Genomic DNA, 24,580 nt, shown 5'->3' on the forward strand with positions numbered 1-24,580 from the left:
TAATAGCATAACCCCTCCTCCCTTCCTATCCTGTCTATTCTTTCTGTACACATTGTACTCCCCAAATTTCAGTTCTGCATTCCTTATATCTGTGTGACACCACGTCTCTGATATCCCAACAATATCTGCCTTTGATGTTTTGAGCAATACCTCAAATTCATCAAATTTATTTACCAAACTCCTAGCATTGGTGTACACGCAAGTATCATGTTCCTGTTCTTAGCTACCCTAACACAACCTATGTGTTTACTTGTATCATAATGACTCCCAGCAGTCTCTGAAATATCCTGCATCTTGTTTTCCAAGCTGCTGCTCATTCCAATAAATAGGATTTAATAGGATTTTGTTCCAATGGTGCCAGCGTTATGCTTGGGAGAAAATCTGGAGTGAGCACTAGGATTGCAAAAGAGTTTCAAAACATGATAATATGGTACTGTTTAAATCATAGCCTCCATCTTGTTTTAGATGATTCGATAAAGGAAATAAAGCAAGTAAATCATTTTAAAATATTTATTGATAAGATATATACTATTTTTCATTAATCCAATAAGAACCAAATTGAACTTTCCAAAATATCCGAACAACTTGGAATTGAAATTATAAAGATTGGTAGAGTTTTGGGTCCAAGATGGGCTGCCTGTAGTTTAAGTTCAACCCTAGCTGTGTGCCTCGCTTATCCAGCGCTACATCACTATTTTTATTCCAATTAAAAGTACTTGGGTATGGCTGCCCGTCTTGAAAATATATATTTTATAACTGATTTGGCATTGATGATTGATATTTTAAACGAAATTTCTCTTCTTTCAAATGCACTGCAAGCAAGAAATACAGACATAATAAAGGCTGAAAAACTCGTGATAAGATCTATTAAAGCATTTACAGGAGAGATTGCTTCTACAGGGATGGGATACACTTAAATAGAAAGGGTGCAAGAATATTTGCTGTCGAGGCAGTGTTAGGTGGGTTGGAAAACTGCTAGCTTGGGGGGGAGACAAAGACGAATAGATTAACAGTAGCCACTGGCAGAGGTGAAAGAGATTCTTGCACTGCTTCTATTGGAATGAGCAGAAGCCTGAAAAACAAGATGCAGGATATTTCAGAGACTGCCGGGAGTCACTGCGGTACAAGTAAACACATGGGTTGTGTTAGGGTAGCTAAGAATAGAAATAGGTGCATGTATACTTGCATGTACACCAATGCTAGGAGTTTAGTAAATAAATTTGATGAATTTGAGGTATTGCTCAAAACATCAAAGGCAGATATTGTTGGGATATCAGAGACGTGGTGTCACACAGATATAAGGAATGCAGAACTGGAATCTGGGGAGTACAACGTCTACAGAAAGGATAGACTGGATAGGAAGGGAGGAGGGGTTATGCTATTAGTTAAGAAATACATAAAATCCAAGTAAGTAAAGCCAGTGGACATCGCTGGACAGTGCAGTATCGAGTCAGTTTGGTGTGACATAAGTATTGGGAGATCAAAATTGAGAGTAGGAGTGTGCTATAGGCCTAATGACTCTGATGAGTATAATAAGAAACTGTACAGGGAAATAGAGTGGGCCAGTAAATCAGAGAGTCTTATAATAGGAGATTTTAATTTCCCAGATATTGACTGGAATTTGGGGGCTGGTCACTCACACACTAGCAAGGCTTTTGTGGATTTATTGGATGATTGTTTTCTACATCAGCATGTTCGGGAGGCAACTAGAGGGAGGAATACTCTTGATTTGATTATCAGCAGTGATTCTTCATGCATTAAGAATCTGCAGATAAATGAACCACTAGGTGGCAGTGATCACAGTGTGCTGAAGTGGTATTTACTCAAAGAGGTAACTACCATCAGAGGTAAAGGAAAGGGTTTTTGCTTTCGTAAAGGCGACTACGATGGACTGAGACAGTATTTAAATTCTATACAGTGGGACCAACTGATGATGTTACCAACAGCAAATGCAAAATGTGAAGCATTCAAAGAACTTATCTTGGACGCTACTAGGCTTTACATACCAACTAAGAAATATTTTTCAAGGTTTAGGCCTAAATGGATGGCAGATGAACTGATGAGGCATATGGCAGAGAAGAAACATGCATGGGACACATACAAATTAACACATGACACAGAAGCCTATGATAGATACAAGTTGATCTGTAACCAAGTTACAAAGGAGGTTAGGCAGGCGAAGGCAGATTACGAGAAATCTTTGGCAAGGGATGCAAAGAAAAACAGCAAAGAGTTCTTTACTTATGTAAACTCTAGAAGGAAGGGGATGAATCAGATTGGTCCACTTGATATCGATGGGTCAACTGTTGATGATCCTGCTCAGGTAGCTAACAAACTAAATGAATATTTTGCATTGACATTCACTCATGAGGACTTATTTAGCGAAGGGAAAGCCAGAGGTGTATTCAACTCTAGCAGTAAGCTAGAGAATCTTGTAATAACTGAGAGTAAAGTGGAGGAGAAATTGTTGAAGATAAACACAAGAAAGGCACCAGGGGTGGATGGGATCTATCCAGTTATATTAAAGGAGGCAGCAAAGGAAGTAAGCAAACCCTTAGCCATAATTATGAGACTTCCTTGGACTCCGGGGAGGTACCAACAGACTGGAGATGTGCAAATGTGACCCCAATTCACAAAGGAGGATCAAAGGCTGACACAAGTAATTATAGACCTGTGAGTTTAACTTCTGTTCCAGGAAAATTAATGGAGGCACTAGTTAAAGAAGCACTGCAGGATCATTTAGACAAGACTTCAGTTATAGCTCGGACACAGCATGGTTTTGTTCAGGGGAAGTCTTGCCTGACCAATTTGATTGGATTCTATGATGCAGTCACAAGGAACTGGATGCAGGGAATAACTTTGATATTATATACTTGGATCTTAGAAAGGCTTTTGATACTGTTGCACATGGAAGACTGCTGCACAAATTGGAACAGTGTGACATTGGAGGCAAATTGCTGCTGTGGATAAAGGGGTGGCTGAGGGGGAGAAGACAGAGAGTGGTAATCAATGGACACTGCTCGTCGTGGACTAATGTTATTAGTGGAGCCCCACAGGGCTCAGTGTTGGGTCCATTATTGTTTTCTGTATTCATAAATGATATTGATGATGGTATATCAAGCTTAATGTCGAAGTTTGCAGACGATACAAAGGTAGGCAGGGTTGTCAAGGGCACTACTGACACTATGCTGCTGCAACAGGATCTGGAAAGGTTGAGCAGATGGGCTGAGAGGTGGCAAATGAAGTTTAACATTGACAAATGTAAAGTACTACACATGGGAAACAGCAACCCCAGAGCAACGTATCAACTCTGTGGTACTACACTGACAGTGGTAGAGAATGAAAGAGACCTGGGGGTGGTTGTGCAGGCAGATATGAAGTTCTCTGAGCAGTGCAGACGGGCTGCAAGAGTAGCTCATGGTGTATTGTCAATGATATATAGGAATTTTTCTAGCAGGGATAAGGAGGTGATTATTCCCTTGTATAAGGCAATGGTCAGGCCACACCTAGAGTACTGTATACAGGTCTGGAGGCCTCATTTCAAGAAGGATGTAGAGCTGCTGGAACGAGTACAGAGAAGGGCAACAAGATTAGTGAATGGAACAAAGGGGTGCTCTTATGAAGAAAGGCTTAAGTTTTGCAAATTACAGTGTCTGGGGACTAGGCACCAGCGAGGTGATCTGATAGAGGTGTATAAAGCCTTGAATGGTTTGAGCATGCTCAATGCTGATGGGATTCTTCCTCTCGCTCAGAATAATCACCTGAGAGGGCATAAATTCAAATTGAGGAAAGACAGATGTAGGATAGACGTGCGGAAATTTGCCTTTAGCCAGCGGGTGGTTGGTTGGTGGAACAGACTTCCATCCCTTGTCGTGGAAGTTGATAGCCTAAATAAGTTTAAGGCTCAGCTGGACAGGTATTTTGAACGAACAGAGGGGTGAAGTGGAAGTGGGTTTTTTTTTTTTTTTTTTTGGCTGATGCTGCATAAGCTTGCTTTCTTGCATCAAATGCCTCTAGTAATGCTAATGCTAATTTCAAATGCTTGGAAAGGAAAAGGGTCCACATGAAAAAAAAGTTGATGAATTAATTACTTCAGAAACCTTCAAAAATATAAAATTCGTAGAAAATCATCGATTTGTCAGGCTTCCTCGGGAAAGACTTTTAGAAAGCATCGTAATGAAGTTGAAAAAAAGACTAATGGATTGTGAACATTTAAAAGCAATTTGTAGCCAAATTAAAGATAGGAATAAATTACAATTTCTCAATCTTTTGCAGCCAGATTACTGGAATATTAAAGAAGTACTAGTTCCATGGAAAGCAGCTGAAGAACAATTGCTCGTATTTAATGACATTTTTAATTACCAAATTGATATTAATGATTATCGAGATTTCGTGGAAAACATTTTATTAAAAATTCCCAGAATTATGCAATTCCTGAAAGTGTTCAAAGAGCTAAAAATATTGTCAGAACAATTGCTGTAAGTTCAGCAGAAGCGGAAAGGGGTTTTTCAAAGATGAACATAACATGTTCAGAGAAGAGAAGTCGCCTAACTGTTTCTAATGTATCAAACACAAGAACTATTAGTCTAATCAGCCTACCTCTAATGGAATGGGATCCTACTCCTATAGTGAAAAGATGGTTAAGGATAAATCACTCAGCCGATGATGCTCGGATAAAAGCGAAGAAAATTGCAAGTGAGGACGCCAATCAAGAAGCAGTATGGAAATATTTTAAATAACAGTTTTGTTAGGTATTATTTAATATTTTTTCATTAATATTGCAAAACTGTTTCTTATAACAATCTAGTTTTGTGGACCTCTTTTATTGTTCTTATTTAAGTATTAACTGCATGATAAAATAAATTACCTTTCGGTATATAGTTTTTTAATATTTAGAACGGTCATTAGGGCAGCGAACCGGTTGTTAAATTATTTGAATCCCACCACTGGTATTAACCCAGAGAATGCTTAGAAAAGGATTGCACCATCCCATCTGTGTACTGGACTAATGGTTTTTGTGGCATAATGCACCTTTGTAGTACAGGACATGTTTTTCAGCAGAACAGTGTCCCCATTACAGTGTGTGAGGTTCAGAATTAGGAAAATAATGTGATACTGATAGACTGACCTGAAAGAACTATTATAAGATGAATTAGAAAACTTCTCATGGAGACCGTCATCACTTTCTCAATTTAAACTGTTCTGCTGCGGAAAGTAATAAAGTTGTAGAAAGATATCTTACAGTGCTTCTGTATTGTAGATCAAAGGAGGTCCTGCCCTATGTTACAGTATCATCTATAAACTGTTACTGTCTTTTTTTTTTTTAATGCATTTAGTGCCCAATACTTTTAGTAATATAATATATTCATATATTCATGTATATTTCTGAAACTAGACCATATCACAGTTATTTCTCACGTAGCATTAGAAGGGCATAAAGAACACAGAAATGCAACTAGAAATAAATATATTTCTCTATGTTCAGAGGCTGTTTAATTTTGCAATAAATGTAGCATTAAAAGACATTATATTTCAGCATATCTCTGGATGCCTTCTTCTGGGATGAAATTTTAAACTTTATTTCATGGGCTATTTATTTCTTGCTAACAAAGAGCTGTAGGAAAAATGTACCTGTAAATTGGTGATAGCAATAGCTGTTGGTAGTGCAATGCTGACTCCTCTCATTGAGGGGCACTTTTCTCACAGGCAGTCAGCTGCTCTTTGTTAGAAAGAACATAGAAGACCTGAGCTCACCTCACAAATTTGAAAATTGGTTAGACAGCCACTTTTAGATAACCTCATTGTGGGGTTGTCTAAAAGCTGCACCAACTAATGTTACCACTCCCGCTGATATCAGTAGATGGTGATCCAAATAGAGAAAATGAATGTGTCCTGCAATTAGCTTTCCTCTGCTGTTATTGATTCAGAGGATTGATATTTTGAGCAATATTCATAGCTATGTAAATTGAGGTATCCACAATAAACATTGTTTTCTTACATTTACGTACAAATTTTTTTTTTTTTTTTTTTTATGTAAACCCCAAACACGAGAGGTATTAGAACCTATAATACATAGTACCGTGCTTGGGTTGGAGGTTGAGAAGACGAAAGAAGATATTTGTTGACATTGGACTTGAACTTCTGTAGACTGTAATTTTCAGGAAATACATATGAAGGAAGGTTGTTCCAGCAAATGGCAGTTGAATGAATAAACGAGGAAAATGAAAAGTTGGTTTTGTGAGTTTGAAGTTGGACAGTAAATGGATGTTGGCTGATGCTTGCACGTGTTCGGACTGTTTTGAACGAGAGAGAGCGGGAATTATAGAAGCCAATTCAGAAGAACAGTGCCCATGGAAGTATCTGTAGAAGAGGCATGCAGCAGAAACAGTACGTGTATAAGACAGCGAGTGGAGAAACTCTGTTAGAGATGAATCATTAATTAACTAACTGCCCTCTTCTGAATGGAATCAAGAAGCCTGAGGGAGGTTTTGGGGGCACCACCCCAGATGTGGAACAATATTCCATGTTAGGGTGGATTTGCGATTTATACAGAGTGAGCAGCTGTTTGGAAGAAAAGTAACACCGAGAGCGAAAGAGAAAAACAAGTTTTTTAGATGCAGAGGAAGCAATATTTGTAATGTGCTTATGCCAAAAGAGATTAGAAGTCAGAGTAATCCCCAAAAGAGATATATACCATTTTGCTTAGAAATCGGAGTGTCACCAAAGATAAGCATAGGAGCAGAAGAATCCTTTTTGTGAGATATAAGACAAGACTCAGTTTTAGAAGGGTTGAAATCAACTAAGTTGTTTTTGCCCCACTGGAGAATTACCTGAAGATCGGCATTTAAGGAATTGGTAGCAGATATTCGAGAAGTTGAATCTGATTGAGCAGTGCAAGGTTTCTCAAAATGGAAAGTGGAATGCAATGTGCTATCATCGGCAAAACTATGGATAGGATTTCCAGTCAATGGAAGTTCATTAATATATAAGAGGAAAAGAGTGGGGGAAAGAGCTGAACCTATGGGGTACACCGGCATTAGTGGAGAAGTTAGAAGACAAAGAGACATCTACCATCACCCTCAGTCAGCAATCAGAGAGAAAACTGGATAACCAATTACAAAAAACAGTTGGCAAACCATCAAATGGAAGCTTCTTTAGAAGACCTTTATGCCAAACACGATCGAAAGCCTTTGAGATGTCAAGAGCAACTACTTGTGTTTCACCAAACTTTTCCATTGAATTTATCCATAAATGAGTAACATAAGCAAGAATATCACGAGCGGATCGACACTGACGGAATCTATAATGGCGATCGTTAATCAGACGGAAGGTTTCTAGGTAGTTTAAGAGTTGGAGGTTAATTGATTTCTCCATTACTTTAGAAAGAGTAGAAGTAACTGCAATGGGGCCATAACTGGATGGGAGGGATTTGTCACCCTTTTTAGGAACTTGGATATGAGCAAATTTCCAAGCAGAAGGAAAAACACCTTTGGAATAAGAAAGTGAAAAAGGCAGCAAAGAATAGAAGTAAGTTCAGGAGCACATGTTTTGAAAACAAGTGGAGAAATACCATCGGGACCTGGAGCTTTCTTAGCATCAAGATTCGTCAAAATCCTTCTGACATCCTTTTCACAGAAGACCACAGGAGGCATTGAATGGAGCATGTTAGAAATGGTGTGAGGTGTTTTACCAAGATCATTAATACATGAGTTGGAAGAAAAATGGGATGCTAGCAGGTCAGCTTTATCCTTGGCTGAAGTGATAACAGAACCATCTGGTTTGGACACAGGTAGGAGCAAAGATGGGCAAAAGTTGCGGCCAATAGCTATGGCAAGAGACCAGAATGCTCAGCTACAATTAGGGCAAGACGCAAGTTTTCTACTGTTAGCCTATTCAAATTCTAGTTTCGACTGATTAATAACTCCTTTACAATTGTTGCGAGCTTTGCTGTAGGCAGAAAATGAAACTGAAGAATTAGAAACAAGCCAATTACGATATGCAACGTTCTTCTCTTGAACAGCCTTAGCACATTTATTGGAAAACCAAGGTTTAGATAAAGGAAGAGATTTCAAAGTTTAGTGTGGGATAAAAGATTCCATTCCTGCAAGAATAATTTCCCTGACACGATCTGAGCAAATGTTGACATCAGAAGTTTTGAAACAGTAATCCGACCAAGGAAAAGAAGAAAAGAAATCTCGCAGGTCATTCCATTTTGCATTCTTTTAATGCCAAACAGCACGAGGTTGGGAATAGCCATGAGAAAAGGCTCCATTGGAGAAGAGACAATCACCAAGTTGTGATCTGAAGTGCCTAAAGGACCTCTCACTTTGACCATGTACTTAGAAGGGTTGTTTGTGAGAAATAGATCAATCGTGTTGGCTGTATGATTAGGATTGTCCAGTATTGTTGTATGTAAATGAACAATCTGTGCAAGGTCATTACTAATCAGATAAGCCTCAGCATCTTGACCAGCTGGGTCGGTGTGACTAGAAAACGGACGCCAGCTGGAGTTGTGAACATTAAAATCACCAAATAAAATTACCACACTGTTAGGAAAGTTGGACTGGAGAAAGTCAAGTTGCAAAGAGAGGTACTCAAAGAGCTCCAAGTGATTAGTGGAGTTGGGAGAACAGTAGAGACAACAGATGAATTTGACCCAATGAGGTAGAGAGATTTTAAGCTAGAGGCGATCAAAAAGAAGAGGTTCCAAATTACCAATCTCTGACAAGGAATATTGGAACGGACATATGCACAAGTACCACCTTTGAGACGAAAGGAATCATACAACGAATAATTTGGGCATCTGAGATGAGCAATAGTTGAATCAACTGATAACTGAGATTCTGTCAGAAAAAGTACATGGGGTTTGGCAGACTGCAAGTGGAAATGGACATTGTTGAGATTAGAATTGAGACCACGTATATTTGTGAAATGAATTAGGAAGTGCTTGGGAGGTTTAGATCTTTTCGCAGATAAGCTTGCTCTATTAGTTTGACAATTCATGGTGTATTCAATAGTAAGAAAAAAGGGGGGGACATGCTGTATGATGTAATGAAATTTTTGGATATGGCATACACATGGTAAGAATATACCCAGATCCTTGACATAACGTGGCCTCAACAATGTCCCCACATACACACTACTCGGACTCCCTCCAGTCACTACCTGGCAGAGTAGAAGTAGCAAGATTATACACTAGCTGATCCGGAAGCATCCTAGAGAGTTACCAATAGGTTCGGTCTGGTGTGCTAACTAGGGGCCGGCCTGCGAACACTGTTTTAGAGCTGTACCCTCGAAATGTAAGGAATATTGGATCTCGCCACGACATTCATCATAACCTCAAAAGTCATCAATCATACTGCATGATGGAAGAGATGGGGAAGGGTTGACTGGAACTTGGCTCTAGAGACTAAATGGGTTCCACCACTTCAAGCCTCCAATAAGCAAAGTGGTGGCATTGCACCGATTGATGAGAGTCATCTACCACCTAGTTCTGCCTGGTAACATAGAGGGGCGGCCTTGCTCCATGTGGTGTGGGCGCCACACCTCGACCCCTGCTTATGGTGGGTCACTCCTGGGTGGTCACCCAGCATGTACTTGTGCATGGAGGTTATACCCAGGATTACTAACAGTCCCACCATCATGAAGGTGCAAGCAGAGGATTTGGCTGTCACAGACCATCCAGACTTCGCCGAAATTGGGTCCACTTGACTTGAGTGTCACCTGAATATCAGTTGCATCAGCATTTTAGACTCCCAGGTAGTAAGTACAGCTTGTCTGGCATATCTGAGAGAATGTCTGTGACAACCTCAAGGACCAATCTGATCAGTACATTTGTATTAAAATTTTACAAAATTTTATATTATCACTTTATGACCAGCCTATGTTATTTTGATGTAGGTGGTGTTGCCTTCAATTTTTTTTTTTTTTTTTAATATTTGGTTGTTATATATATATGTGTGTATGTAAGTTGAATTATTCTTTTTTATTTATTTATTATTTTTTTTTTTTTTGATAGGGACCTCCTGGAGAGGGACCTCCAGTACCTCTAGAGATGCTTCTTTCTTCAGGGGGTGATAATCATCATTTTTTCCGCTATAGAAGAAGTATAAGCTCCAGGGTAGAATCAAAGGAAAACAGAGAAGAAAAAATGGAAGAGGAAGAAGATTTTAAAAATAAAGAAGATGATGTTAATAGTAAATTATTAAATATGTATGCTAATATTTATGTGATGCGAAGAGAAATAGAAATAATTAAAAAACCAATTGGAACCAAGGAAAATCCTGTTCGATCTTGCAGAGACCTTTATTATGGACATCCAGACTTTAAAGATGGTAAAGTGTTATTTGAAGCTAAACATTTTATTATAATTTTGTTGTTTTTGATTTTGTGCCAAAAAAACTAATCCATAAATTTTCAGTGTATTGTGTCTGTGAATTGTATGTATTTTATAGGCAGTTAGCCTGTTTTGCTGGATGATAAATCAGAGTTTCTCTGACAAAATGCAACTCTTTTCCAAGACAGACCAACTCACCAATTAAAGTTCCTCCCATCAAAATTGATTTTGAACCCAAACATTTTCCTCATGCTGTGGAAGAACAGTGATTGTGTTCACTGTGCTAGCCATGGGGGAGGGGGTTTGGCTTGAACAAAATTATAGATAATTTTGTTCAAGCCAAACTCCAAGACATTGCCTGTTTTTTTTGGAAATTGCATAAACCATATTTAATTTTAAAGAAAGAAGTTTAACAAAGATATAAGATCTATTATATAACATTCATAATTTTGTGGGTGAAAGAACTAAACTATCAGTAATTATACTGAAAACGTTTTTGGAATTAACATGTATTATTTAATGCTATTCTTTTTCTCTTGCCTGATTGGAAGAACACTATGACCCATTGGTTGGGTTAAAATATCCAAATTCCAGATTAACACATTGTTGCAGATATATTGCTTTTATCTATAATCCTATTTTTCAGCTTTCTAACTCACCAAAATACCTTGGGTTGAGTACAATTGAAGTAGTATGATGCAGGACTACCTTACACTAATCCAAATTAAAAAATCAAATGTCCTTTTTTGGAACAAAACCTTCCAAAGATAATGGATGAGGTGAATATATATGTACAAGGTTTTGTTTAAGGCTTCTTAAAACAGTAGTATATTTCCTTTGGCTTTAGTAACATAGATACAAAGAGATCACAAGTTAGCAGAGGAATCAGTGCCAATGACTAGGTGTCTCAAAAATATTGGTACAAACGTTTAGGGGAGGTAGGTAACATCTAAAGGAATGTGAATCACATAGGAACCCATAACCAGAAATGTCACGGGAAAGTAGTAGCAGAGGCACAAGAAGCAGAAATGACACAAGACAGTGATTAGTGGCAAACATTTATTTGACATAATATTAACAATGGAGTACGAGATGGATGCATTTCATAATGTTACAACAGATGCTCGAAGGTTCCACCATGAGACTCGATGCATGCGTCACACCGACGCAGCATGGATTGGCAGACACAGTTGAACACACCTGGAGTTTTTTGATAGTAGCAGCAGCACAGACCAGTCTCGCCACAAGATCCATTTCCGTCTCCCTAGGCGATTCATACACGATAGATTTGAGGGCCGCCCACAGAAAGAAATCAAGGCTCGATAAATCAGGTGAGCGTGGGGGCCAGGCAACGGGTCCACCACGGCCAATCCATCGATGCCCAAAACGCCTGTTCAAATGGTCACGAACACACCTTCCATAATGGGCAGGCGCCCCATCATGTTGAAACCAAATGTTGCGTCTCACATTTGCTGGAACATCATCAAGATAGAACTTGATAGAACCTGGTAGAACTTGTTCAAGAAAGATCCAATATTTAGCGGAGTTCATGCAGGATGGTAACAGGTATGGGCCAACTAAGCAGTCACCAACCATACATGCCCACACATTTATTGCAAAGCGATGTTGTGCCGCATGGGGGCACACACCGTGTGGGTTGTCGTGAGGCCACACATGAGCATTGTGCTGATTGAATAAGCCTTCCCAAGTCAAATAAGCCTCATCCGTGAACAAAACATAGGCTGGAAAATTCAAGTCTTGAACACTTTCTTGGAAAAACCACTGCGCAAAAGCCACATGTGCAGGATGATCTTGGGAGCACAGTAACTGAACCCTTTGGAGATGAAAGGGGTGTAAGGAATCATCATGCCAGACACACTGTACACTGCAAGGTATGTTCGTGTCAGACGGCACCTGGGATTTCTCCCATCTCCGCGTGTGTTTTGCTGTATCGAGGACAATACACTGTCAAGCCAGAGACTTGAAAGTGTGTGGGCCGTGTCTGTGCGGTGCAATATGTTGTGCCCATTGTTTGTCTGGCTTATTGACCGCCAGGCCCCTAGTGGGGCCTGACGTTGCCCATACCTTGCCACGTGGAGGCTAGCTGGGTATATCCAGTATCACAACAAATTGCTCTGGCAGGTCCTGCCACCTAGTTTCCTGGGATTTCAGTGGCTAGGACCTAAAAAAAAAAATTATGCATTTGACATTAATGCTTAATGGGATTGCTGTTAGTAAATCGCTGGTTGGGGTTGAGATGTGTTAAAGGCCTAATAGGTCGGACAAAATTTTGATGTTATTAAATTTAGACGTGAGACTATACGGTAGATAAAAGAATAGTGTTAGTTGTCTTAGAGATTTACACAACACCGGTAGAATTTGGACGTTGATTCGAATTTGGCAGCATTGTTAAGGGTGTACTCGGTCGATGTAGTGAGAGGGGGGAACAGATAGAAGAATAGGGACGACAGAGTAGGCATCCCCAAAGAGGTCAGTGCAGACGAGCCCCACCAGACGAAGTATGGGGGGTAGGCAGGGAGGAGAGGAGACAGAGATCCATCTCCTCCCTCCCCTGCCTGGGGATGGGGTTTTAAAGGGAACTAGATTAGAGTACCCAGTTTAGATCGCCAATGGCATGTTGGCAGCAAAGCCTCAGAATGTTTTCGTCAGTGTCGTGTCCAAGCAACTGTACACTGCAACGCGACACTCCTAAGGTAGAGGCAACGGTACGTGTGCTGGTAGTAGGATTATTCTGGACGGCATTCAACACACTTTCTTCCAGGGTGGGAGTTTGCGTAGAACGTGGTCTGCCCGCACTACTCCTGTTACCTCTAAATGACCCATGATCGCACAAATTTTGATGCACACGCGCAAACAAATGGTGGTCCGGTACATGTCTGTCTGGGAAGCGTTCTCCATAAATTCGTTGAGCGGCTCGTCCATTGCCCTCTGCTAATCCATACACTAGGTGCATGTCTGCCAGCTCACAGTTCGTATATCAATGCATGCTCTTCGTGCGGCGACTACCGCGCCGTCTACCGACTTACGGCAATGTTTCCGGTTATGGATTCCTATGCGATTCGCATTCCTTTAGTTCTTACCTACCTCCCCTAAACGTTTGTACCAATATTTTTGAGAACCCTGTATATTTCTCTAGCTGTTATTAATGATAGCCCAGTTTAGGAACTAACAACTGATCCATACTAAAAGATGACCTGCATAACTAATGAAAAATGTGTTGATAAGGGATAAGAGAAAAAACCATCTTCACGGATGCCGTATGCAACAAATTGAACAAAAGCTTAGGTTCAGCTGGCTCACAGAGTTGTACTACTGTTAGCCAACTTTGTGGTACTAAGTTTCCTATGCTCCAATCCCATTCATATAAGCCGAAAAACATTTTTCAGTTCAAAAACAAAAATATAAATTTTTTTTTATAATTTTATTTTTTATCTCATTCCATTGATTTCAATAAAATCTTACTTAAAAAAATATTTATTAATTTAACTTGAATAAACAAGTTTACTAGGTGATAGATGACTCTCATCAACTGGTGCAATACCACCACTTTGCTTATTGGAGGCTTGGGGTGGTGGAACCCATGTTTAGTCACTAGAGCCAAGTTCCAGTCAACCCTTCCCCATCTCTTCCATCATGCAGTATGACTGATGACTTTTGAGGTTATGATGAACATCCTGGAGAGATCCAATATTCCTCACATTTCGAGGGTACAGCTCTAAAACGGTGTTCGAGGGCGGCCGCTAGTTAGTACACCAGACCGAACCTATTGGTAACTTTCTTGGAGGCTTCCAGATCAGCTATTGTATAATCTTGCTACCTCTTCTCTGCCAGATAGTGACTGGAGGGAGTCTGAGTAGTGTGTATGTGGAGGGAGTCTGAGTAGTGTGTATGTGGAGGGAGTCTGAGTAGTGTGTAGGGTGTGTGTGGAGCATTGTCGAGGCCACGTTATGCCAAGGATCTGGGTATATTCTTACCATGTGTACGCCATATCCAAAAATTTCATTACTTCATACAGCATGTCCCTCCCCCTTTTCTTACTAGTGAATACACCATGAATTGTCAAACTAATAGAGTAAGCATAGAGTAAGCTATCTGTGAAAAGCTCTAAACCACCCAAACACTTCCTAGTTCATTTCACAAATATCCGTGATCTCAGTTCTAATCTCAATGATGTCCATTTCCAATTGCAGCCTGCCAAACTCCATGTACCTTTTCTGACAGAATCTCAGTTATCGGTTGATTCAACTACTGCTCATCTCAGTTGCCCAAATTATAAGCTGTATGATTCTTTTCACCTCAAAAGTGGTACTTCTGAATATGTACATTCCAATATTCCTTGTCACAGATTGGTAATTTGGAACCTCTTCTTTTTGATCGCCTCTGGCTTAAAATCTCTCTACCTCATTGTGTCAAATTCATCTGTTGCCTCTACCATTCTCTCAACTCAACTAATCATTTGGGGCTCTTTGACTTCCTCTCTTTGCAACTTGACTTTCTCCAGTCTAACTTTCCTAACAGTGAGGTAATTTTCCTTGGTGATTTTAATGTTCACAACTCCAGTTGGCTTGCGTTTTCTAGTCACACCGACCCAGCTGGTCAAGATGCTGAGGCTTATCCGATTAGTAATGACCTTGCATTACTAAATGTACTAATTGCAGTACTAATTGCATTACAGATTGTTCATTTACATACAAGAATACTGGACTATCCTAATCATACAGCCAACACGCTTGATCTTCTTCTCACAAACAACCCTTCTAATTACACGGTCAAAGTGAGAGGTCTTTAGGCACTTCAGATCACAACTTGGTGATTGTCTCTTCTCCAATGGACCTTTATCTCATGGCTATTCCCAACCTCATGTTGTTTGGCATTACAAGAATTCAAAATGGATGACCTGCAAGATTTCTTTTCTTCTTTTCCTTGTTTGGATTACTGTTTCAAAACTCTGATGTCAACGTTTGCTCAGATCGTGTCAGTGAAATTATTCTTGCAGGTATAGTGCAAGGCTGTTCAGTCCAATAAATGTGCTAAGGCTGTTTAAGAGAAGAACGTTGCATATATTAATTGGCTTGTTTCTAATTCTTCAGTTTCATTTTCTGCCTACACCAAAGCTCGCAACAATTGTAAAGCAGTTATTAATCAGTCCAAACTAGAGTTTGAACAGGCTAAGAGTAGAAAACTTGCTTCTTGCCCTAATGTTAGCCGAGCATTATGGTCTCTTGCCAAAGCTATTGGCTGCAACTTTTGCCCATCTCTACTTCCACCTCTATCCAAACCAAATGGTTCTGTTGTCACTTCAGCCAAGGGTAAAGCTGACCTGCTAGCATCCCATTTTTTTCCAACTCATGTATTAATGATATTGGTAAAACACCTCCCACCATTCCCAACGCGCTCCATTCAATGCCACCTGTGGTCTTCCTTTATTGTTCAAGGTTTAGGCCTAAATGGTTGTCAGATGAACTAATGAGGCATATGGCAGAGAAGAAAAATGCATGGGATACATACAAATTAACACGTGACACGGATGCCTATGATAGATACAAGTTGATCTGTAACCAAGTTACAAAGGAGGTTAGGCAGGCGAAGGCAGATTACGAGAGATCCTTGGCAAGGGATGCGAAGAAAAACAGCAAAGAGTTCTTTACTTATGTAAACTCTAGAAGGAAGGGGATGAATCAGATTGGTCCACTTGAGATCGAGGGGTCAACTGTTGATGACCCTGCTCGGGTAGCTAACAAACTAAATGAATATTTTGCATCGACATTCACACATGAGGAGTTATTCAGCGAGGGGAATGCCAGAGGTGTATTCAACTCTAGCAGTAAGCTAGAGAATCTTGTAATAACTGAGAGCAAAGTGGAGGAGAAATTGTTGAAGATAAACACAAGAAAGGCACCTGGGGTGGATGGGATCTATCCAGTTATATTAAAGGAGGCAGCAAAGGAGGTAAGCAAACCCTTAGCCATAATTATGAGAGCTTCCTTGGACTCAGGGGAGGTACCTATTGACTGGAGATGTGCAAATGTGACCCCAATTCACAAAGGGGGATCAAAGGCTGACAAGTAATTATAGACCTGTGAGTTTAACTTCTGTTCCCGGAAAATTAATGGAGGCACTGGTGAAAGAAGCACTGCAGGATCATCTAGACAAGACTTCAGTTATAGCTAGGACACAGCATGGTTTTGTTAAGGGGAAGTCTTGCCTGACCAATTTGATTGGATACTATGATGCAGTCACAAAAGAACTGGATGCAGGGAATAACTTTGATATTATATACTTGGATCTTAGAAAGGCTTTTGATACTGTTGCACATGGAAGACTGCTGCACAAATTGGAGCAGTGTGGCATTGGAGGCAAGTTGCTGCTATGGATAAAGGGGTGGTTGAGGGGGAGAAGACAGAGAGTGGTAATCAATGGACACTGCTCATCGTGGACTAATGTTATTAGTGGAGTCCCTCAGGGTTCAGTATTGGGGCCTTTATTGTTTTCTGTATTTATAAATGATATTGATGATGGTATATCAGGCTTAATGTCCAAGTTTGCAGACGATACAAAGGTTGGCAGGGTTGTCAAGGACACTACTGACACTATGCTGCTGCAACAGGATTTGGAAAGGTTGAGCAGATGGGCTTCGAGGTGGCAAATGAAGTTTAACATTGACAAATGTAAAGTACTACATATGGGAAACAGCAACCCCAGAGCAACGTATCAACTCTGTGGTACTACACTGACAGTGGTAGAGAATGAAAGGGACCTGGGGGTGGTGGTGCAGGCAGATATGAAGTTCTCTGAGCAGTGCAGACGAGCTGCAAGAGTAGCTCATGGTGTATTGTCAATGATATATAGAAATTTTTCTAGCAGGGATAAGGAGGTGATTATTCCCTTGTATAAGGCAATGGTCAGGCCACACCTAGAGTACTGTATACAGGCCTGGAGGCCTCATTTCAGGAAGGATGTAGAGCTGCTGGAACGAGTACAGAGAAGGGCAACTAGATTGGTGAATGGGACAAAGGGGTTCTCTTACGAAGAAAGGCTTAAGTTTTGCAAATTACAGTGTCTGGAAACTAGGCACCAGCGGGGTGATCTGATAGAGGTGTACAAAGCCTTGAATGGTTTGAGCATGCTCAATGCTGATGGGATTCTTCCTCTAGCTCAGAAAAATCACCTGAGAGGGCATAAATTCAAATTGAGGAAAGACAGATGTAGGATAGATGTGCGGAAATTTGCCTTTAGCCAGCGGGTGGTTGGTGGGTGGAACAGACTTCCATCCCTTGTCGTGGAAGTTGATAGCCTAAATAAGTTTAAGGCTCAGCTGGACAGGTATTTCGAACGAACAGAGGGGTGAAGTGGAAGTGGTTATTTTTATTTATTTATGTTACTTTTTTTTTTTTTTTTTTTTGGCTGATGCTGCATAAGCTTGCTTTCTTGCATCAAATGCCTCTACTAATGCTAATGCTAATGCTAAAAGGATGTCAGAAGGATTTTGACGAATCTTGATGCTAAGAAAGCTCCAGGTCCCGATGGTATTTCTCCACTTGTTCTCAAAACCTCTGCTCCTGAACTTACTCCTATTCTTTGCCACCTTTTTTCACTTTCTTATTCCAAAGTTGTTTTTCCTTCTGCTTGGAAATTTTCTGATATCCATCCAGTTCCTAAAAAGGGTGACAAATCCCTCCCATCCAATTATCGTCCCATTGCAATTACTTCTACTCTTTCTAAAGTAATGCAGAAATCAATTAACCTCCAACTCTTAAACTATCTAGAAACCTTCCATCTGATCAACGATTGCCAGTATGGATTCCGTCAGTGTCGATCCACTGGTGATATTCTTGCTTATGTTACTCATTTATGGATAAATTCAATGGAAAGGTTCGGTGAAACAAAAGTAGTTGCTCTTGACATCTCAAAGGCTTTTGATCGTGTTTGGCATAAAGGTCTTTTAAACAAACTTCCATCTTATGGTTTGCCAACTGTTTTTTGTATTGGTTATCCAGTTTTCTCTCTAATTGCTCACTGAGGCTTTCGATCGTGTTTGGCATAAAGGTCTTCTAAACAAGCTTCCATCCGATGGTTTGCCAACTGTTTTTAGTAATTGTTTATCCGGTTTTCTCTCTGATCGCTCACTGAGGGTGAAGGTAGATGGCTCTCTGTCTTCTAACTTCTCCACTAATGCTGGTGTCCCCTAAGGTTCAGTTTTTTCCCCCACTCTTTTCCTCTTGTATATTAATAACCTTCTTCCATTCACTGGAAATCCTATCCATAGTTTTGCAGATGATAGCATTAGCATTAGCATTAGTAGAGGCATTTGATGCAAGAAAGCAAGCTTATGCAGCATCAGCCAAAAAAAAAAAAAAAAAAAAGTAACATAAATAAATAAAAATAACCACTTCCACTTCACCCCTCTGTTCGTTCGAAATACCTGTCCAGCTGAGCCTTAAACTTATTTAGGCTATCAACTTCCACGACAAGGGATGGAAGTCTGTTCCACCCACCAACCACCCGCTGGCTAAAGGCAAATTTCCGCACATCTATCCTACATCTGTCTTTCCTCAATTTGAATTTATGCCCTCTCAGCTGATTTTTCTGAGCTAGAGGAAGAATCCCATCAGCATTGAGCATGCTCAAACCATTCAAGGCTTTGTACACCTCTATCAGATCACCCCGCTGGTACCTAGTTTCCAGACACTGTAATTTGCAAAACTTAAGCCTTTCTTCGTAAGAGAACCCCTTTGTCCCATTCACCAATCTAGTTGCCCTTCTCTGTACTCGTTCCAGCAGCTCTACATCCTTCCTGAAATGAGGCCTCCAGGCCTGTATACAGTACTCTAGGTGTGGCCTGACCATTGCCTTATACAAGGGAATAATCACCTCCTTATCCCTGCTAGAAAAATTCCTATATATCATTGACAATACACCATGAGCTACTCTTGCAGCTCGTCTGCACTGCTCAGAGAACTTCATATCTGCCTGCACCACCACCCCCAGGTCCCTTTCATTCTCTACCACTGTCAGTGTAGTACCACAGAGTTGATACGTTGCTCTGGGGTTGCTGTTTCCCATATGTAGTACTTTACATTTGTCAATGTTAAACTTCATTTGCCACCTCGAAGCCCATCTGCTCAACCTTTCCAAATCCTGTTGCAGCACCATAGTGTCAGTAGTGTCCTTGACAACCCTGCCAACCTTCATATCGTCTGCAAACTTGGACATTAAGCCTGATATACCATCATCAATATCATTTATAAATACAGAAAACAATAAAGGCCCCAATACTGAACCCTGAGGGACTCCACTAATAACATTAGTCCACGATGAGCAGTGTCCATTGATTACCACTCTCTGTCTTCTCCCCCTCAACCACCCCTTTATCCATAGCAGCAACTTGCCTCCAATGCCACACTGCTCCAATTTGTGCAGCAGTCTTCCATGTGCAACAGTATCAAAAGCCTTTCTAAGATCCAAGTATATAATATCAAAGTTATTCCCTGCATCCAGTTCTTTTGTGACTGCATCATAGTATCCAATCAAATTGGTCAGGCAAGACTTCCCCTTAACAAAACCATGCTGTGTCCTAGCTATAACTGAAGTCTTGTCTAGATGATCCTGCAGTGCTTCTTTCACCAGTGCCTCCATTAATTTTCCGGGAACAGAAGTTAAACTCACAGGTCTATAATTACTTGTGTCAGCCTTTGATCCCCCTTTGTGAATTGGGGTCACATTTGCACATCTCCAGTCAATGGGTACCTCCCCTGAGTCCAAGGAAGCTCTCATAATTATGGCTAAGGGTTTGCTTACCTCCTTTGCTGCCTCCTTTAATATAACTGGATAGATCCCATCCACCCCAGGTGCCTTTCTTGTGTTTATCTTCAACAATTTCTCCTCCACTTTGCTCTCAGTTATTACAAGATTCTCTAGCTTACTGCTAGAGTTGAATACACCTCTGGCATTCCCCTCGCTGAATAACTCCTCATGTGTGAATGTCGATGCAAAATATTCATTTAGTTTGTTAGCTACCCGAGCAGGGTCATCAACAGTTGACCCATCGATCTCAAGTGGACCAATCTGATTCATCCCCTTCCTTCTAGAGTTTACATAAGTAAAGAACTCTTTGCTGTTTTTCTTCGCATCCCTTGCCAAGGATCTCTCGTAATCTGCCTTCGCCTGCCTAACCTCCTTTGTAACTTGGTTACAGATCAACTTGTATCTATCATAGGCGTCCGTGTCACGTGTTAATTTGTATGTATCCCATGCATTTTTCTTCTCTGCCATATGCCTTATTAGTTCATCTGACAACCATTTAGGCCTAAACCTTGAACAATATTTCTTAGTTGGTATATAAAGCCTAGTAGCTTCCACAATAAGTTCTTTGAATGCTTCCCATTTTGAATTTGCTGTTGGCAATATCATCAGTTGATCCCACTGTATAGAATTTAAATACTGTCTCAGTCCATTGTAGTCGCCTTTACGAAAGCAATACCCCTTCCCTTTACCCCTAATGGTAGTTACCTCTTTGAGTAACTCCCACTTCAGCACACTGTGATCACTGCCACCAAGTGGTTCATTTATCTGCAGATTCTTAATGCATGAAGAATCACTACTGATAATCAAATCAAGAGTATTACTCCCTCTAGTTGCCTCCCGAACATGCTGATGTAGAAAACAATCATCCAATAAATCCACAAAAGCCTTGCTACTGTGTGAGTGACCAGCCCCCAAATTCCAGTCAATATCTGGGAAATTAAAATCCCCCATTATAAGACTCTCTGATTTACTGGCCCACTCTATTTCTCCGAACAGTTTCTTATTATACTCATCAGAGTCATTAGGCCTATAGCACACTCCTACTCTCAATTTTGATCTCCCAATGCTTATGTCACACCAAACTGACTCGACACTGCACTGTCCAGCGATGTCGACTGGCTTCACTTCCTTGGATTTTATGTGTTTTTTAACTAATAGCATAACCCCTCCTCCCTTCCTATCCTGTCTATCCTTTCTGTAGACATTGTACTCCCCAAATTCCAGTTCTGCATTTCTTATATCTGTGTGACACCACGTCTCTGAAATCCCCACAATATCTGCCTTTGATGTTTTGAGCAATACCTCAAATTCATCAAATTTATTTACTAAACTCCTAGCATTGGTGTACACACAAGTATACATGCACCTGTTCTTTTTCTTAGCTACCCTAACACAACCCATGTGTTTACTTGTACCCCAATGATTCCCAGCAGTCTCTGAAATATCCTGCATCTTATTTTCCAGGCTGCGGCTCATTCCAATAGAAGCAGTGCAAGAATCACTTTCACCTCTGCCAGTGGCTACTGTTAATCTATTAGTCCTTGTATCCCCCCAATCTAGCAGTTTTCCGACCCACCTAACATTGCCTCGATAGCATCAGCAAACATTCTTGCACCCTTTCTATTTAAGTGTATCCCATCCCTGTAGAAGCAGTCTCTCCTGTTAACAAGTACAGACCAGGCTGAAAAAAATTCTACCCCTTGAGCCCTGCACAATCTTTCCAGGGCCGAATTGATTGACAGGGCTCTCATCATATACTCCCTCCTATCGTGTCTGGGCAGAATTGCAGACACTTTCAATTTCAACCCTAATTCACGGCTTTTTTTCATCAGTGACCTGTACTTGTCAAGTAATTCCGCCGGTCTCCTACTCTTAATGTCATTAGTGCCAACGTGTACAACTATATCACCTTTTGTGTCCTTAAAAGATGATATCCGCTCTACAACGTCATCAACTTTTGCCCCTGGCAGACATACCCTGGTCCTATTCCACCTATCCTTTTTACAAAGCATGTTTCCCGTTTCCCTGACAATAGAGTCACCAACAACTACTAGTTCCTTTGGGACCAGCGCATTCTGCCTTGGGGGTTGCCGCTGTGTTCCGCGATGACCAAGTGCAAGCTCTGGCATTGGTGTGGGCAGCTGAGAGCTTGATGGGCCCCTCACTTGTAATCCTTCGAGGGCATCCACCCTATCCTTCAAGCTCTCATATAGGCCCATAACAACGCTGAGTTGTCGCCTTATCTCCTTACACTCCTTGCATCGCACACACACAAAGACATCCCCCATGGCAGTATCATGTCCCATACTTGACTGCTCCGCAAACATCAAGCAAATAGTGCATCTTACAAGGCTGTGATTCAGAGGACAACTGCCCCCCTCAGTTCTCCCCTGGTCCACAGCATTCCCATTAGCTTGAGCCCTTTGCTTTGCTGCTCTGGTTTGAGTCATGATTTAGATTTACTTTCAATAAAATTTCAATTTCTGTACAAAATTAAATCCCAAACTTGTATCCAAACACGGTTATAACGCTATATTTATGTTTCAGTAACGAGTGTTATCTACGGAATATTTACGTTTCAGTAACGAGTGTTATCTACGAAATATTTACGTTTCAGTAACGAGTGTTATCTGCGAAATCCCTTTATATAACTTTCGTATCAAGTTATGTATTAATTATTTGTTTTTACTAATTATTTATGTTACGTAACCTAAGTGGTTATATGTATAATTAATTATGTTAAATAAAATTAATTATATTACGTTTGTAATCTAAGTCGTTATATGTATTTATTTAAACGTACAATTTAACTGCTAACGAAATTCAACTAACGCTATCTAGTACGGTATATCGTATCCACATTGCGATAGCACATTGCTTTCCACTTTCCATTTTGAGAAACCTTGCCCTGCTCAATCAGCTTCAACTTCTCGAAAATCTGCTACCAATTCCTTAAATGCCGATCTTCAGGTAATTCTCCAGTGCGGCAAAGACAACTTAGTTGATTTCAATCCTTCTAAAACTCAGTCTTGTCTTATATCTTGCAAAAAGGTTTCTTCTTCTGCTATGCTTATCTTTGGTGGCACTCCGATTTCTAAGCAAATAATATATCTCTTTTGGGGATTACCCTGACTTCTAATCTCTCTTGGCACAAGCACATTACAAATATTGCTTCCTCTGCATCTAAAAAACTTGGTTTTCTATTTCGCTCTCGACGTTATTTTTCTTCCAAACAGCTCTTCACTCTGTATAAATCGCAAATCCGCCCTACCGTGGAATATTGTGTACACATCTGGGGTGGCGCCCCCAAAACCTCTCTCAGGCTTCTTGATTCCATTCAGAAGAGGGCAGTAAGGTTAATTAATGATTCATCTGTAACAGAGTCTCTCCACTCGCTGTCTCATAGACGTACTGTTTCTGCTGCATGCCTCTTCTACAGATACTTCCATGGGCACTGTTCTTCTGAATTGGCTTCTATAATTCCCGCTCTCTATTTCAAAACAGTCCAAACACGTTCCGCCACCAGCGAACATCCATTTACTATCCAACTTCAAACTTACAGAACGAACTTTTCATCTTCCTCGTTTATTCATTCAACTGTCGTTTTCTGGAACAACCTTCCTTCATACGTATTTCCTGAAAATTACAGTCTACAGAATTTCAAGTCCAATGTCAACAAATATCTTCTTTCGTCTTCTGAGCCTCCTACCCAAGCACGGTACTAAGTACTATAGGTTCTAATACCTCTCGTGTTTGTAGTTTACATAAAAAAAAAAAAAAAAGCCTTATTACATAGCATTATATTTTTTCCTTCAAAAATTAACTTTTCACTGCCTAAAGCTGCAAGTCTTTGCATAAGATAATTTCATTCAGGTCAAAATCCTTGACAGTGGCATGTTTCAGTTGATGAGGTTACCAGTCTATCCAAATGATCTTGATTCCTAGAGTAATAGAGATAAGTAATCATTAGCTTCATCTTTGAAAAGTTCCATTCTACAGTGGTCACTAATACTGGAAGCATTAAGAATTATGAGTGTCACTGAAAAATTTGCCAGTGATGCCATTAAATTGTTTGAACACACAAATTGCAACATTTTCAGTGATGAATAGTTTTGCAAATATTTTAATTCTTTTTATAAATCAGTGCGGGAGATCTTTCTGATTATCATCTGTAAGCAGAATTTTTAAATCTATAAAATTGTTATGCAGCTCATCAATCCATGTTTCTGTGGTATAATTGAAATTGTATAGAAATTGTAACTGTTATTAACATTAATAGAGGCATATGATGCAAGAAAGCACGCATATATAGCATCAGCCAAAAAAAAAAAAAAAAAAAAAAACTTCCCATTTCACTCATCCATTCACTCCAAAAGATTGTCTATTTCTTCCATGAATTTATTTATGCTATCAACTTAC

The 24,580-nt window shown here is 40.2% G+C and overlaps 1 protein-coding gene across 1 annotated transcript in view; it reads left to right on the forward strand.

Annotated features, from left to right (window-relative positions):
- The window catches only part of LOC150089465 (uncharacterized), a 1,372,165-nt gene that overhangs the window by 1,324,407 nt on the left and 23,178 nt on the right, over positions 1 to 24,580 (forward strand). Inside the window, exon 61 of the mRNA XM_090389992.1 lies at positions 10,019 to 10,334. Within this exon, the coding sequence (XP_090246118.1) occupies positions 10,019 to 10,334 (316 nt within the window). The remainder of the gene's footprint in view (positions 1 to 10,018; positions 10,335 to 24,580) is intronic.

The sequence above is a fragment of the Mastigoproctus giganteus genome, chromosome 2, assembly GCF_048544385.1.
Source record: "Mastigoproctus giganteus isolate SK-2022 chromosome 2, ASM4854438v1, whole genome shotgun sequence".
Classification (NCBI taxonomy): domain Eukaryota; kingdom Metazoa; phylum Arthropoda; class Arachnida; order Uropygi; family Thelyphonidae; genus Mastigoproctus; species Mastigoproctus giganteus.